This window comes from Orycteropus afer, unplaced genomic scaffold (genome assembly GCF_000298275.1).
Source record: "Orycteropus afer afer isolate SDZICR_OR568_19922 unplaced genomic scaffold, OryAfe1.0 scaffold00292, whole genome shotgun sequence".
Taxonomy (NCBI): domain Eukaryota; kingdom Metazoa; phylum Chordata; class Mammalia; order Tubulidentata; family Orycteropodidae; genus Orycteropus; species Orycteropus afer.
Genome location: NW_006921879.1, coordinates 1,852,233 through 1,870,091, shown reverse-complemented (window position 1 = coordinate 1,870,091; position 17,859 = coordinate 1,852,233). Strand labels below are relative to the sequence as shown.

The 17,859-nt window shown below is 40.5% G+C and overlaps 1 protein-coding gene across 1 annotated transcript; it reads left to right on the top strand.

The window, feature by feature from the left end:
- Positions 1 to 9,636: 9,636 nt before the first annotated feature.
- LOC103205758 (olfactory receptor 10G2) lies at positions 9,637 to 10,593 on the top strand. Its single transcript, XM_007951157.2, has one exon. The coding sequence runs from the start codon at positions 9,637 to 9,639 to the stop codon at positions 10,591 to 10,593; it is 957 nt and encodes a 318-aa protein (XP_007949348.2).
- Positions 10,594 to 17,859: the final 7,266 nt, after the last annotated feature.

Below are 17,859 nucleotides of genomic sequence, written 5' to 3'. Positions count from 1 at the left end.
AAGCTAGAGAGCTTTCTCAAAGCTTCTCCTCATATCCTCAAAACAAGCCATACCCTAACGGCAACACTTAGCTGCTTGCAGCAGATTCCACCATGGAGGTGATTACAATCTCATCATGAGGAATAATTACATCCAGCTGACAAGCCACTCAAAGCCACAGTCCAGCCAAGTTGACACACAACCTTAACTACCACATATGTGTGTGTATATATATACACAGATGTGTGTGTATGTGTGTGTATATATACTTGTGTACGTGTGTGTGTGTATACCAAGTCCTTGTGTAAGGGACTCAGTGGGAAAGCAATATTGTAATTATTTCCACCTTTATTTTTTCCTATGCTAGATAGTTTTACACAGCCATAACTATTTTGCATATTTAATTATTCACCCAAGTCCAAAACTCCTAAACTTCATTTTGAGCCTGTCTTATAAATCATAAAAATATGTTAAGATCAAGTTAATTACTCCAGGATGGACTTAATGAAGATAACCTTGCATAATTAGCCAGAATACTTAACATCTCATTCTGAAGCATTTGCATTTGGATTTTTAATATTCAGAATCACACACACACACACACAAATAGTATTTACCATAATGATCTCTCCCAGAGCAAAGATTCTACCCCACAGAAAAACTCCATCTGGCAGCCTTAGATACACAAAATACAAATAGTAGTCAGGATTTCACCTTCCACAAACCAAGGGTAGAGAAATACTGAGGTCCTGTCCCAGAGACTCTGCCATATAACACTTGGTGAAAACTCAAAATTAGAAAGGAAATTGCTACCACTTACGTAGAGTGTAGGAGCTCTGGTGGCATAGTGCCTAAGGCATTTGACTGCTAACCAAAAGTCTGGTGGTTCAAGCCCACCAACCACTCCTCAGAAGAAAGATTGGGCAATCTACGTCCATAGTGATACTGCCTCGGAAACCCAAAGAGGGGTCACTATAAGTTGAGGTTGCCTCGAGAGCAGTGAGTTTGGTTTGATTTTGGATGTAGAGCTTACCATATGCCAGCACTGTTCTAAGTTACACATTGTTGGTGTTGTTGTTATGTACCATCGAGTCAGACCCGACTCATAGTGACCCCTTCTTGGGTTTCCGAGGCAGTATCACTACGGAAGTAGATTGCCCCATCTTCCTTCCGAGGAGTGGGTGGTGGGTTTGAACTGCCAGCCTTCTGGTTAGCAGTCAAGTGCCTTAGGCAGTATGCTACCAGAGCTCCCAAGTTACACATTATCCACACAAATTCATTCATAAGTCCCAACAACGCTGTGAGGCAAGTAGTACTTTCATTCTCATTTAATAGATGAGGAAACTGAACCAATTAAAAAAAAAAATAAAGTTACTTGGTCAAGACCACCCAGTTAGAAAGTTATTATTTGGTGCCATCGAGTCGGACCCAACTCATAGAGACCCCTCCTTGGGTTGCCGAGGCAGTATCACTATGGAAGTAGATTGCCCAACCTTCCTTCCGAGGAGTGGCTGGTGGGTTTGAACCGCCAGCCTTCTGGTTAGCAGTCAAGTGCCTTAGGACTGTGCTAACCAGAGCTCCCAGTTAGAAAGTAGCAAATTCAAATTCAAAACCAGTCAGTTTGGTTCCAAAGCCAAATTCATTCTGTAAACAGAGTTTACAGCAGGTGTACACTCAGGAAATATCACTTCTCACTGCCGTGACCACCTTTTGAATTTTGATGCAGCCAAAGAGGCCTCATAGTCACAGTGTCTCTCACAGCACAGAGGTAATTGGCAGAGTCTTTTATCCGGAGCTCTGTCAGAAGAAGGTAACTGTAGGCATTAGAGCGACTAAGGAATGAAGAAAAACAACCTTGCTTCTCCAAACCATCCAGAACACTGTAAGAAAGAAATGTGGGTGCACCGCCATCACCTTGCTGGTACCAGGACAGCCCGTTGAACCCAGATATCTGGTATGTGCAGTTCACCTGGACAGAGCCTCCTTCCATAGCCATCACTTCAGTGGGCTGCTGAATGCTTTGTCCCACAGTGCCTGTGAGATGCAGACACACAGTATTACCAGCGCAGCACTTCTGGGTGCCACATCATCATTAAAAATACTCATTTCAATGTTGTCAGAAAAAACTGCTATTGACAGGTGAGTTCCTTCAACAGAAATAAAATGATGGTAGTAGTAGCAGTAGTAGTTAGTAGTGTAGTAGTTACAGGCAGACCATAGGAGGAAAATATAGGAGAGACTCGTTCATCTTCAAGTGTCAGAAATGGCAAACATTTTGCTGCAAGAAAATTATTTTGAAAACTCCCAGCAATGTCTGCTATTAAATTGAAACCTACCTCCCATTGTCAGAGAAACATAAAGAAGGAAAATTCCCCACATCTGCTGCTGGAGATTAAGAGTTTGGCACTGCGTCCTTAATTCCTGAGCCGCTGGAATCTGCAGAAGATAGAGCCCCTCCATGTGGGTGAGAGAGAAAAGATCAATCTGGAGGCAAACCCAAGAGAAACACTAGAGGAGGAGCTCTTGCTGGGAAGAAGCGATGTTAGGCTCCTAGAGGGGCAGCTCTGGCTTCCCTTAAAGAAGAGTCTTCATATGAATGTTTTCTACTGATGAACCATCAGGTTTCAATCCAACTGATTCTGGTGAACACTAAACAACAGAATTAAATGTAAAGAACAGAGAAGACAAACGGTCAGAAAAACATAAGGCAAAGGCAGAAGTGGTAAATTTCCCCATACTAAATTTTTCTCTTTCTCAAGAGAGGATCAATGGAAATGGGTACAATTGGAGGCAGAATATGCACATACTGTGTGTGTGTGTGTGTTGGTGTTGCTGTTCGTGACAGTAAGGAAGAGACAAGGGAGAGTTTTCCTAACCTTTACATTTATCTCCCAGCAGGTGATCAGATATTTTTTAAAAGTCAAGAGAAAGAAGATAAATAGATAGATAGATAGATAGATATAGATATATGTAGATATATATATAGTAATATATATATATTATATATATATAAAATAAACACACATACATATACATATATATATATATACACACACACACAAGTACATGTATGTATATAGAGGAAGAAATGGAAAAATAAAAAAATAAAGGAAACTATTAACATTAGTTACCTCAGAGGATTGGGATTAAAAGGAGGGTAATGAGAATATTAACCTTTTATTACACATATCTTTATTGACATAATATTTTTTGTGTAATAAATTAAGTGATAATTTGAAAGAAGGAAAAAGAAAGAAAGAAAAGAGGAAGGGAGTTATAATAGGAAAGAGGTAAGGAGAGAAGGAAGGAGTTATATTTCAAACTATTTCCCAAGTGTCACAGGAAATTAATAATTTTTGACATGGTTTCCCAATACCACTGGACCCTTCACATATATTAACTTTACTAAAGGAATTTATATCCCTCTTGAACTCTATGGATTTATTACCTCTATTTACTCCTAGTAGCAGAACACAGTACTTGGTTTTAATAAAGATGACACTGTCATCTTGTGGCCAGATGCAGTATCGCAACTTCACGCATGCGCGCGCGCGCGCAGACACACACCGAACTTTAAAACCTTTTCTTCCTTAGTAATTTAGAATTAAAAAGAATCTTACAAATCATCCAGTCTTTGTCTAGGTCCATTGTTTTACAGTAGAGTTTCCTGAAGTTTATATCACACTCCAAGCTTCATTTCATGTCTAGCCTGGTCCCCACTCATGCCCAGATTGACATTAAATTTTGTAAAATTAATAAGTGAATACCCAAAGCTACTTGCCCTGGCATATAGATCTGCCTAGGTCTGTGCATAGGAGCTCTGGTAGCATAGTGCCTAAGCCACTGGACTGCTAATCAGAAGGCTGGCGGTTCAAAGCCACTCCTCTGAAGGAAGATGGGGCAATCTACTTCCGTAGTGATACTGCCTCGGAAACCCAAGGAGGGTCGCTGAGTTGGGTCTGACTCCACGGCACATAACAACAACAACAACAGGTCTGTGCATGCATGTGAGAAACAATTTGATAACAAATCAACTCTGTTGTTGTTATTTAGTAACGGTAGAGTTTAGTTCAAATCATGGAGAACCCATGTGTGCAGAGTAGAATTGGTCCAAAGGGTTTCAAGACTGTGACATTTCAGAAGCAGATCGCCAGGCTTCCCTTCCAAATTGCCTCTGAGTGGGTTCAAATTGCCAATCTTTTGCTAATAATAAAGTGGTTAAGGATTTGGGGCCCCCAGGGACTTCTAATCAACTCCTCATAACTTTAAATCTGAGGTTTCTATTTGAAACTACTGACTTTTTTCTGCCTACAGTATTTAATAAGAGCTCTGGTGGCGTAGTGCCTAAGGCACTTGACTACTAACCAAAAGGCTAGCGGTTTAAACCCACCAGCCACTCCTCAGAAGGAGGGTTGGGCAATCTATTTCCATAGAGATACTGCCTCAGAAACCCTAGGAGGGGTCGCCATGAGTCGGATCCAACTTGACCGCAGTGAGTTTTGAGTTTTTTAGACAGTATTTAATATGTGTCACGTGTCTCTTCTCGTCATTCATTCAAAAAGTATTTATTGAGAACCTACTATGTGCCAGCACTGTGCTCATGCTGGGGATTCCACAGTGAGTAAAACTCCCATCCCTCGTGGAGCCTACATTCTAGTGAAGGAAGACAAACAATAAATAAGTAAACATAAGATGTCAGATGGTGATATATGCTACTGAGAAAAACAAAACAGAGAACAAGAAGGGGGAGGGCAAGAGAGATGTCACTGATTAGGTGACCTTTGAGCAGAAACCAGAAGAAAATAAGGGAAGAAAACTGATGGGTATTTGGGGAGAGACAATGATCAGTGGAGACCTCATAATGACCTCTGAGAGATTAGAGATCATCCAAAACTGTGCTGACTAGATTATTCCCCACCATCTCCTTTCCCAGAGATCTACTAGAAATGTTTCTTGTTTTCTCTCAAAACAAAATAATGAGGATTTTGGGGAGGGAAGATCTCATTAGGCAGATACTTCAGAATAGATTTCCCCTGAGATTAGAATTTTTCTTCAAATCTCTTGACAGTGTTTGTTTTTATTTCTTTTAGTCAGAACAATAAGGCAACAGCTGATGTAAAATATGAGTCGAGAGACACAGATGTCACACTCATCAAAGAGCCTGAAAGGCAAGTGCTCTCAGAGATTCTGAATACTTTTCAGGGAAAACTCCTGGAAGAATTCTAAAGCCTTCCCAAGGCTGAGATACAGGAACCCTTTACAAGAGACCAGACTGAATATCTGAAGGACACCTTTCTGTCTGCCAGACCATTCCACCAGAAGACAGCAAGCCTCCACCACGATTTTGCAGCTCTGTGCATGTGAGTCTAAGAGGATGGAAAAGCAATGCTGAAACAACACTGATTCAAATTAAGTCCATAGACCTAATTTTGAAAGCTTAAGATTTTCTCTCTTTTTTTAATGTTAATTTAATCAACCTCTTTGCTCCATCTTCTTCTTCAACTCCTTCCCAAACTGCTGAGATTAAGTTCCTTTTTTTCAAAATCTTTACATTATTTTCTTTTCACTTTCTTTTTTTTTTTTTTTTTTTTTAGGAGGTGGAATCAGGCAGTGATAAAGTCATAGAGGTCGTGAAGAAGATTCTGTAGTAATTGTGCAAACACAAAGACAGACAGATACCTAACTTTTCCTTTCTCTGTTAAATAGGACACTCAGTTGACTGACTCTTGAGTTAAAGGATCTGCCATTTAAAGTACCTTTCCTTAAGCAAGTTCATTTTTGTTTAACCATTTTGGAAGTACAAACAAGAATCTATTCTTGTGGGAGTAGATAAAATATGCCTATATCACCCCAAAACTCTATCCGCTTCTCCTACTCTGCCTCTGCTATACTGGAATGTCTGAGAGTGAATGATTAATTAAAAACCAGTCACCATGGAGTCAATTCAAACTGGTAACCCCATGCATGTCAGAGTAGAGCTGTGCTCAATAGGATTTTCAATGACTGATTTTTCAGAAACAGATCACCAGGCCTTTCTCCTGAGGTGTCTCTTGGTAGACTTGAACCTCCAACCTTCTGGTTAGCAGCCAAGGATGTGAATCTTCACAGAAATAGATTTAAGTTGGATGTTGACCCAAAGGTAGTAGAAGCCCTTTGACTTCAGTATGTCCAATGTGACACTGGACCAGTCATCTTCCCTCCTCCAGGATTTCATATCTGTTTTCTAATGTCCCAGATCCCAAAGTTCACTACAGAAATCCAAAGAAAATTTCAAAATGCTGTATAGAGGCTTGTCCTCCTCTGACCTTCTCCAATGGAGATGCACTGCAAGAGATGCACTCACACCAGACTGCCTCATCCCTTGGCTCCACTGAGTTCTTGTTGAAGTGTTCTTACACCTTTCTTTCCTTACCTTCTCAATACCATCCTTCTACCTCATCCCTGGAGCCTCTCTCTAGAGCTTCCAGGATAATGACTTTTAAAAAATATGTTGTTTATTCTCTGATGCCACTAGGCTCTTATTTTCAAATGACTTTTATATTGAATTCTAACATTGTTCTTTCATTATTAAAACTCTAGCCATATTGCAAGATGATTCAACACACTTCAAATATAGTCTAAAACCTGGGGAATTTTAGAATGTTTTGGTTATCTAATTAGGTATATCCCTTTCCTTAAATAGCCTAAGTCTCAACAGCTAAACATGAGGAGCACACTTAAAATGATGTCAAAGTCAGGGATGGTGTGGAAACAGAGGAGAAAGAGAAGAGACTCTTGCGTGTGGCCTCTTCTTTTGTTTCTTTAAGTTGGCCCCCAGACTGTTCTCCTGTCTCATCAAAATATGCAGTCCTTCTGCAAATATGCTCCTCCAATGATCCACTTTCTGGAAATCTCCTCAGCTCATCTTTCTACACCACAAACCGCTCTCCCCTGCAACCCCTACAAGTCAAAACCACCATCCTCTGAAGAATCTGTCTGCAAACCACCAACTATAGCCACCAACTTCAGTTTCCTGGGTCCCACCAGGCAGGCACCCAAAACCTAAATGAGTAAAAGGCATCTTCTTCCAACAGAGCACTTGGGAGTAGTGAAACCAGATTTATGCACAGTAACTGGGAAAAGTCAGAGTGGCAAAGCAGATAAATTAGGAGGAATGTTTTTACTAGACATCAATAAGCATTATGGGAATCCTCCTAATAATTCTATCTGATTTGGTATATTAATATTGATTTTCTTAAAACATTTCAGAAATAAATTGTTTACTTAAGTGGCACCAGTTGCCATGGTATCAGTTCAGACTCATGGCAACTCTGTGTGGGTTAGGGTAGAACAGTGCTCCACAGCGTTTCCAATGGCTGATTTGTTGGAAGTAGATTACCAGGCCTTCATTCCAAGAAGCCTCTGGGTGGTCTCAAACTCCCAAACTTTTGGTTAGCAGCAAGTACATTAACCCTTTGTACTACCCAGAGATTCCATCCAAGTGGCACCCTGGTATTAGGTCTCTACTGACAATAAACAAATTTGGCTCATAACTAATTTCTATTCATAATCTTAATTCCAAGTACCTTTGCTTTTTATCTATTCCAGCCAAAGAAAAAAAGAGCTAGTCTTCTTATCCTTTTCCAAGTAAATCAAAGTGATCCTCCTGAAATTCAGGCAATAAAAATCCAGTATTTTTTCTTTGGTGGGGGCCAGAAGCCATGTTTAACATTTTCTATGGCCCTAGAAAGGAGCCCTGATGTCACAGTGGTTAAGCACCCAGGTGCTAACTGAAAGCTTGGAGGTTCAAACCCACCAGCCATTCCATGGGAGAAAGATGTGGCAGTCTGCTTCTATAAAGATTTATAGCCCAGGAATCTCTGTAGGGTAGTTCTACTCTGTCAATAGGATCTCTTGAGTCAGAATCCAGTTGATAGCAATGCGATTTATTAGCTTAGAGGATACAGGTATATTCAATATTATTAGCTTTTAAATATTATGATATGAATTAAGTTATTTTACAAAATAACTAAGATAAAATCTCTTTGGGAAATTTTCTGATAGAGAGTAAATTCATATGTTATTTATAATTAACCTATTGCATTTTAATTATTTTCTGAAAACAATCTTTTTAATTACAAAGATACATTATAGTTAAATGGAAAAATAAATGCATCTTAAATCCTAGCATGGGGGGAAAAAGTCTTCACTAAACAACCTATTCACCAAAAGGAGTGAAACATAGCACAAACACATTTCACCTCTTTGTCTCTTCTTATCTGGTCAGGTACTTCAAAATTGTTAAAGGTCTTTAGAGATATTTGCAATATGGTAGAATGAAAAACAGAAGAAGAAGAAGAAAAGGATAGATAGACAGACAAGATCAAGTCCTTCATTAATCAATGCTTTTACAATAAATAATAAAAATTCCTCGTAAGCCCATAGAAAAAATCCAACCCCAAACCATGTATGATACAAATCAACCAACAAATCTAAATGATATCCTAGAGCAAAAAGCATGAGTGTGCCTTGGAGTTTCTGATAATGAAACTAGATTCATATTACACATAAAATGAGATGATCCCTTGCCCTAAAAGTTCCAGTCAGGTGGGCACAAAGATCAGAGGAACAAGATCAAGTAGAAAAATGCCATCAGATCAGTGGGATTTGGTAGCATTTGCTGTCAGTAAACAATTATTAATCATTTGCATTGTGCCATTCACTGTGCTTGAGAAATGGCTTATGAGTGAGTCAAATAAATTAGAGATACATGGCAATATAATTCAATAGATGTTCTAAAAAGTGTAAGCATGGCCCTCTGGAAAGCATTCTTGAAGATAAGGATCCACAAAATGAGTTCTGAAAGAAACCTCCTTATCTACATAAGGAAGGAAAGAAGGCAGCCTGGGCATCAGAACATGGTACTGTGAGAGGGCTGAGTCCTGTGCATCTGAAGACTAAGAAGGAATTGTAAATGGATGACATGAGGTGGTAAATAAGGAATGGAAAATGAATATTTTTACATACTATGATGAGGAAATGGGAGCTCTGGTGGTGTAGTGCCTAAGGCATTTGACTGCTCACCAAAAGGCTGGCAGTTCAAACTCACCAGCCACTCCTCAGAAGGAAGGTTGGGCAATCTACTTCCGTAGTGATACTGCCTTGGAAACCCAAGGAGGAGTCGCTATGAGTTGGATCTGAATCCACGGCAGTGCGATGATGAGGAAACAGAATTTTAGCTGAGGACAATGAGGAACCATTGCAATGATGAAGCAGAGGAAAAAGTGGTGATCGTGGAGTATTTGTTCCATGCTGTTCCATATCAACCTTAGCGCTTTATTGGTTGACACACTTTTTGGTTAGTTATTGATTCTTCTCTATTATTCACACACTGTCCTATTCCTTGATCTGCCAAATCCTGCTTGGTATCTCCCGAGGGTAAGAGTTTCCATCCGTCTAGGAAACTAGCCAGCCTCTAGAAGGTTTCTCTTGTCAGGTTAACAGAAACAATGACAACACCACCTCTTCTTTAAAAAAAAAAAATAATAATGATTATATTCTGTCTGTCTCATTACCATTAGGCATTAATCATCAGGCAAAAGCATTCTCCTACAATCTCACTGGATGGGGTTCCTCTTGTCTGATTTCACCATTCATCTTAGCAGACCACAGAAAGACATGGGCAAGACCAACAACACATCTCTGGACACCATGGTGACACATTTCATTCTCCTGGGCTTGTCTCACCCTCCACATCTGAGGACCCTCCTCTTCCTGGTCTTCTTCATCATTTACATCCTGACTCAGCTGGGGAACCTGCTTATTCTGCTCACTGTGTGGGCTGACCCGAAGCTCCATGTTCGTCCCATGTACATTCTTCTGGGTGTGCTCTCATTCCTGGACATGTGGCTCTCCTCAGTCATTGTGCCTAGACTTATCTTGGATTTTACTCCTGCCAGCAAGTCTATCCCATATGGTGGCTGTGTGGCTCAATTGTATTTCTTTCACTTCCTGGGTAGTACCCAGTGCTTTCTCTACACTTTGATGGCTTATGACAGGTACGTGGCAATATGCCAGCCCCTGCGCTACCCTGTGCTCATGAATGGGAAGTTATGCACAATCCTTGTGGCTGGAGCTTGGGTGGCTGGTTCCATCCATGGGTCTATCCAAACCACCCTGACTTTCCGCTTGCCCTACTGTGGGCCCAACCAGGTAGATTACTTTATCTGTGACATCCCAGCAGTGTTGCGACTAGCCTGTGCTGACACAGCTGTCAATGAACTTGTGACCTTTGTGGACATCGGAGTAGTGGCTGCCAGCTGCTTCATGTTAATTCTGCTCTCCTATGCCAACATAGTTCATGCCATCCTGAAGATACGCACTGCTGATGGGCGGCGCAGAGCCTTCTCCACATGTGGCTCCCACCTCACTGTGGTCACAGTCTACTATGTCCCCTGTATTTTCATCTACCTTCGAGCTGGCTCCAAGAGTCCTTTGGATGGGGCAGTGGCTGTGTTTTACACTGTTGTCACTCCATTACTGAACCCCCTCATCTATACTCTGAGGAACCAGGATGTGAAGTCTGCTCTGAAGAGGATAACAGCAGGTCAAGGGGCAGCAAATGAAAGTAAGTAACTAAAGGCTCAAGGACCACTTATGTAACCATTGCTGCCAGTCTTTGCAGCTACTGTTGTGTAAGGCAAATGATCAATAAATGATTGGTGACTTAAACTGAATTGACCTTAATTCTATTCCAAAGAAACTTTTGAAGTCTTTGGATCCATAATCTTTTCATCTCATTAATTTCATTCAAATTAGTTTACATTAATTCTTTTAAATAAATGATATATATTAGTTCTTCTACCTCTGACTTCCCTGTGAAATGAGAAAATGCCTTCTCAAATGTTAAATAGGATGAGAATGGATCCACCTTAGGAAGTTTATTATGGCAATAAATTTAAAAGGAAAAAAACAGCATAATCGTATCCTTGTCCCTTTTTCTCATTCTCTTTGCCTAGTAAGCCTTTAGAACTCTAGACATGTGTCTTTGCTTGGACATGGCGTTAATATTACCAAGCACTTGAACTTGGAATTTTTGGATTATTTATGTTTCCTTCCTGTCCCTCATGCTCCACATATGCAAATACGTCAAACAATAACACTCGTGATGTGCTTCTCAGAATAATCAACCATACAAGACCAAAAGGGCAGTATTTTCTCAAAATAAAGCTCAGAAGGCAGCAAGGGGCAGGAAAGAAGGACAAACATAAACAGGGAGCCCAGGGAGGGAGCAGGAAGAATGCTGTTACATTGAGGCAATTGCAACCAATATCATGAAATAAAAGGTATAAAAATTGTTGAATGGAAAACTAATTTGCTCTGAAAACTTTCACCCAAACCACAATTTTAAAAAAAACTGTCCGCTCCACCTTTAGAATGTGTCTGTGAATTCCTAACAAGTTTTTTGTATTCTTCCTCCTCATCCACACTGCAACCAAAGTTATCCTTCTATACCACAAAATAACACTTGGTTATTCTGCAGATGGATTCGTCAATGGATATAGAATAAGGCTTTAATCTAGAATTTGAAATCCAACACAACCTGGATTCCAAATATCTAATCTCCTAAGACATTTTTACCCTCTTTTTCCTCTCTAGGCCTCACTGATTTACTGCTATTTCTTGAGCATACTTGCCTGCTACTCTTTTGCTTGAGCTAGAACACACTTCCTGCTCTCCATGTTGGCCAAGTGAAGATTTATCCTTCCTTCAAATCCATATCAAACTCTTCTTCCTCTATGAAGTCTGTTCTGATTTGTCCAAGCAGAACCTCACTCCTCTTCCCTAGTTTTGTTATAACCCCTCTGCTTGTCATACCAAAAAAAAAAAAAAACTCACTGCCATCGAGTCAGATCTGACTCATAGCAACCCCTCCTTGGGTTTTTGATGTGGTGTCACTACGGAAGTAGATTACCCAACCTTCCTTCCAAGGAGTGGCTGGTGAGTTTGAACCACCAGACTTCTGGTTAGCAGTCAAGTGCCTTAGACACTACGCCATGAGAGCTCCCCTGCTTGTCATAGTCTGTCATTTACTACAATCAAGATTTCAGCTCTCTTTATTCCCAAATAGTCTGTGAGTTCTCAGACATTCACTTGTGTTCATGTCTGGCCCAATCTACCGTAATAATTAGGTACAGATGTACAAATCATTCTCTGTTGCTGAATTAAAACAACACCTCGAAAGTCTCTTGAGATTTATCTTGAACAAAAGAAAGAAGGCATTGTCCATTTTCACCCCATGACCTATCCAAGTCTCACTTGGGAAAACAAAGAGAATGTTTGAAAGAAGATGTAGACAGAGGACTCAAGTACAGGGCAGTCTAAGAGCAAGTACGAGCAGCCCCCTGGAGAATGAAGGACAAAGTAAAGGTGTTCTTTCATTGGCTGACATATTGTTCACTCATTGGGTTGTGTGATGTCATGCTGGCCCAATTTTAAACAGCAGTCAGTTGAAAACAAAGGTGTGGAAAGACTTAAAATTCAGAAATGTAAAAATATGTTAATATATTAATATTGTACTGTGCCATGTAGGAAGACCATAATATCAGGAAGTATGCATGTTACAGGAGAGAAGGCAATACAGAGTCCACAAAAATTGCTAAGCTGAAAAAACTACTGTTTTAAATTGTCATCTGGGCATTTGAATAATATTTTAGATGGACTGTAAAGGCCATTGACAGGTCTTTTGTGCAGCACTTATCTCAGTGTACTAAGTTGCTGTTAGAGCAGATGACATGTTAGGGTTATATGTAAATTCATCCAAAAAATGATTTCTAAGTTCATCAATAAAACAACACTAATCACTTTATGGTACCACCAAGTGATTTTTGTACAGAGCTACTGTCAGGAACCCACTTAGCTTCAACACAAGTTGAAGTTCAAACCATGAAACCAGCTCAAACTCTGAAACAATGTGAACAAACATGAACCTATACCTGTGCTTCCATCTGTTTGCTATATAAATCCTGGACCTCTCCATTTCCACAGCATCTGTGCTGAGGCTTATTCCCACCTTCCTTTCCATAACGCTTACCTTGTCCTCCTTTCTTTCAACCACTTTAAGATAAATTTCATTCATGTAGGTGTTATTAATGGAACTAATTAATTCACGCTAAGTATGAAGGATTGATAGGCCTTTACCTTCCCAAGGTACTCAACCATCATGGTACAGACAGTTGGCAAAAGATAACTTCACTTCAGTAACTCCAAGTTTCAGTGGGTTAAAGCAATCACTTTATTTATTTATTTATTTTTAGCCTGGTGTCCCCCAGTACTATGGTCCTGAGTCAGCAGATACAGTGGTTCTCTCTCCCAAAGTGTCTGGCTGTCTCTGAGGGATTACTCCAAGCCTGTCTTCTGTTGCTTCTGTAATGGTTATTTTGTATCACTAGTATCTATGGGGGAGCTCTGGTAGCGTAGTGCCTAAGGCACTTGACTGCTAACCAGAAGGCTGGCGGTTCAAATCCACCAGCCACTCCTCGGAAGGAAGATGGGACAATCTACTTCCGTAGTGATACTGCCTTGGAAACCCAAGGAGGGGTCGCTATGAGTCGGGTCTGACTCGATAGCACGTAACAACAACAACAACAACTATCTATGCAAGATTATCCTCAGCTGAATCTATCATCGGTCTAGAGTATATTCCTGTTCACTGGCCCCCATCTGATCTTCTCAGTTGTCTATGCATTTATCTGTAGCCTGGTGTTTGGTGTTAGTGGTGATGCAGTATTGTGCATATACTGGCATTAGCCTCTGTAGTCTACATCTTATGTGCACAATTCGGTGTCCTCCCTTTCCCCAATGTTATCATGCTAGTCACAGATTCTTTCCATACCATCCCTCCCCTTAACCAACTCAGCATATAACCCCCAACTAGTCTGAAATTTTCCTCTCCTCTTCCCACCCAACCCTGGTATCCTAAAAAAGTGAGTTCCCTTCCCTAAGCAAATCCTTCCTTGACTTTTTACAGTAATGTTATTGTTGTTGTTGTTATTAGGTGCCATTCGAGTCATCTCCAACTCATAGTGACCTATGCACAGCAGAACAAAACACTGCCCGATCTTGTGCCATCTTCATGATCCTTGCTGTACCTGAGTCCATCGTTGCAGCCACTGTACCTATCCATCTCATTGAGGGCCTTCCCCTTCATCGTTGACCCTCTACTTTACCAAGCATGATATTCTGCTAAAGTAATGGGCTCATGCAATATACAATAAAGTAATGGGCTCATACAATATTTGCCTTTCTGTGATTGTCTTATTTCACTCAGCATAATGTCCTCCAGATTCATCCATGTTGTGAGATGATTCGCGTATTTGTCATTGTTCTTTAATGTAGCATAGCATTCCATTGTGTGAATGTACCATAATTTGGTTATCCATTCATCTGTTGATGGGCATTTAGGTTGTTTCCTAATTGTTGTGTTCCTAAAACAACCACCACTTTATACATGTTCAGCATGTCTAAACCAGAACCCCTAGCCATTGAGTTAATTCTGACTCATGGTGACCCCAGAGATTGCAGAGTAGAACTGTGGGTTTTCATGGCTGACCTTTCCAAAGCAGAACCCCAGGTTTTTCTTCTGAGGAGCATCCAAGTTGGTTCTAACTGCCAACATTTAGTTAGTAGCTGCACAACTTTTGTAGTGCCCAGAGATTTCTTCAGCTTGCCTATGCATTCCAAAAGGGAGAAATTTGTGTTAGTGGTAATGCAGTATTGTGCATATACTGGCATTAGCCTCTGTAGTCTACATCTTATGTGCACAATTCGGTGTCCTCCCTTTCCCCAGTGTTATCATGCTGGTCACAGACTCTTTCCATACCATCCCTCCCCTTAACCAACTCAGCATATAACCCCCAACTAGTCTGAAACTTTCCTCTCCTCTTCCCCACCAAAAAAGAAGGGGAGTGTCACAGATCCCAAGCAAGTCTGAAACTCAGTAAGGAAAATTCCATTAGATTGCAAGACCTTAGAATAATCCTTTTGGCCTAGATACCCTGTCCTCTAGGCAGGGAACTCCCATGGCTTCCAGCCAAACAATAGACAGGCATATAAGGTGAGCATTTACATCAGTTAGGTGCACTACTTAGAACAATCAACCATGGGAGATCAGAAGGGCAGCATTTGCACAGGGAGATAGCTCAGAGGGCAGGAATGCATAGGAAAGAATGACACAGGGAAATGGTAACCACAGGGCATAAGTGAGAAGAGAGCTATTACGTCATGGGGATTGCAATCAATGTCATGAAACAAAATGTGTATGAACTATTATATGGAAAATGAAATTGCTCTGTAAGTTTTCACCCAAATTACAAACCAATAACAAAGTTACTTACCCTGTCAAATCTTCCTGACCTCTGCCTCTCCTACTCCTGCTACTAAAACCACCCTGAAAACTTAATTACATTCTTCTTTGTGGTCTTACTCTAACCTGTACTGTAGTTGATATATTCTTCCCACTAACGTATAAACTTCTTGAAGATAGAGTATAACTAACCAATTTTTGTTTCCCCATATATATATCTGTGCAGAAAAAGTAATTCATGGTCTGGAGAACAGAGGTTTTATGAGAGTGGAGATGTTAGCAAAAATCTGATTGCACTAAATTTTAAAGGGTTAAGTCAAGATAACGAGTATTGAATATTCATTGAAATATCTTAGCATAGAAGGGATAAATAGAATTGAAAGAATGTACATAAAATTCATAAGAAATATTATGTATAATATTTCTTTTTTTTTTTTTTTTAATCTGGTGGGGATTTGTTCCCCAAAAGCCATACTAGAAAGGGAAATGAGAATGAACTTTGAGTGAGAGAGAGAGAACAGACTTCTACCATAGTCTGGGCCTGAATTCAAAATAAGGGGAAAATAAGTTTCCAGGAACAATGTGGAACTGAAAGTAGAGACCCTCTAAACTCAGCCCCATTAGGAGAGGGTTACACTTCGTGAGTTAACAAGAGCCAGGTCATTGACAAGCTGTGTAGTGGTGATCCAGGCTGTGGTGGTAGTGGGAAAATAGCGCAGCCACGGTAGTGAAAGGAGAAAGACTTCCTGTCCTACCTGCACACCAAGAGTTGGCATCTCAGAAAGCAGAAGCATCCTGTGTCCCTGGCTCTGTGGCAGACCAGTAAACCAATCAGTTGCTGTCAAGTTTTATTTCAACTCGCAGTGACACCATGAGTACAGAGTAGAACTGTGCTCCACAAGGGTTTCAGGGTTGTGAACTTTCAGAAGCAGATAGCCAGGACTTTCATCCAAGGTTCTTCTGGGTGGGTTCAAACCACCAAACTTTCCCTTAGCAGGCCAAGCACTGTTAGCTGTTTGCACCACCCAAAGATTCCAGGAGGCAAACAACGATGGCAAAAAAAACTTCTAGGCCACCAGGGACACAGTTCTGTGGCTGAAGGGCATAGAACTTCCTAAGTTTTTTATCTGGGGGACAAGTTTCCAGATTTTTATCTTCTAGATAGATTTGAGTTTGTACTGACTTCTTGGATAAGCCACTAGTTCCTTGAATTCACCACAGGAGGGGAATAGAGGTGGAATTAAGAACATTTGCACAATAGTTGCATGGAGACTCCTGAAATTCCATTCAAATATTAATAGTTTCCACCTTATATCATACACAAATCGAGGTGAGACATACCAATTGCTTACATTCCTTCTAGGCATTATTTACACCTCCTGCTTTCTTTATACTTCTGTGAGGAAGTAATATTTTTACATATCTCAATGTGCTCTTCTATTTGCATGTTCAATAACAGGACTTTGTTCCTACTCACTTAAGTTAATCAGCCAGGAAAAGGGAATGGGTAAGAAGGGACAGCATTCACATAGAGGAAAAGCTGGACAGACAGGAGTGCATAGTTAAGAAGGGCACAGGGAGTGGGTAATCACAGGGACAGGAGGGCAGAGAGTTTGTTATGGTCGGGGATGTTAATCAGGGCATGAAATAAAATGTACTTTTAAAACTTAAAAAAGGGGGGGATGGGTATGGAAGAAATATTAGGATAACAGTGTTACAAAAGAAATAAACAAGAAAGAATTACTATTCACCTTCTAGTGGCCAGAGTAGGCATTCATGGCTCCAGCAAGACAATTGGCTTGAAAGCCAGAGTTTATGAAGAGAGTAAAAGATTTTCTAAATTACCTTCTCTCTCCCACTGTAACACATTAAGACAGATTTGGTAAACTTGAGCACAGAAGATTGCATAGAATTAAGTGAAAGCAGGAAAACCTCATTTCTGAAAATTTGGGAGGATTGTGGAGGGAAACATAGATAGACTAAGGAGGTTAGATGCCAGGGTTCATGTTTTCCCAATTTGAGATCAAATGTCAGAGCAAATGGAACCTTTATGGAGTGTGGGAAAACCAAAGGTCACCATAGTGGCCGGTTTCTGTGGGAATGGCATGAAGAGGCTGGAGACCCTTAGGATAACTCTGGCCATCAATTCACATTGCGAGGGAGAATAAACGTATGAATTTGATTTTCCAGGGGCTGCATGAGGTGAATAAGGACTTCAGAGGTGCCTACGTGTTTAGTAGGAGACAGAGGAGGATTGGGAATGCCAATGCAGTAATGCAAGTCTGCAGTAAAAGTGAAGTTACCACAGCATGTAGTAACGTCTAGATCAGAGATCAAAACCCAAAATATGGACTCCACCTAGTGGTATGCTGGTAAATGTTTAACATCTGGCTCTCAGGAAAAAAAAAAAAAAAAGCCCTGAGTTGTAGCCTGTGCCCATTTCTGTGGTGTGAATACTCTTGTTCTTAGCTGCTATCTTGTTGGTTCAGATTCACGGAGACATTATGTGCAACAGAACAAAATGCAGCCCGGTCCTG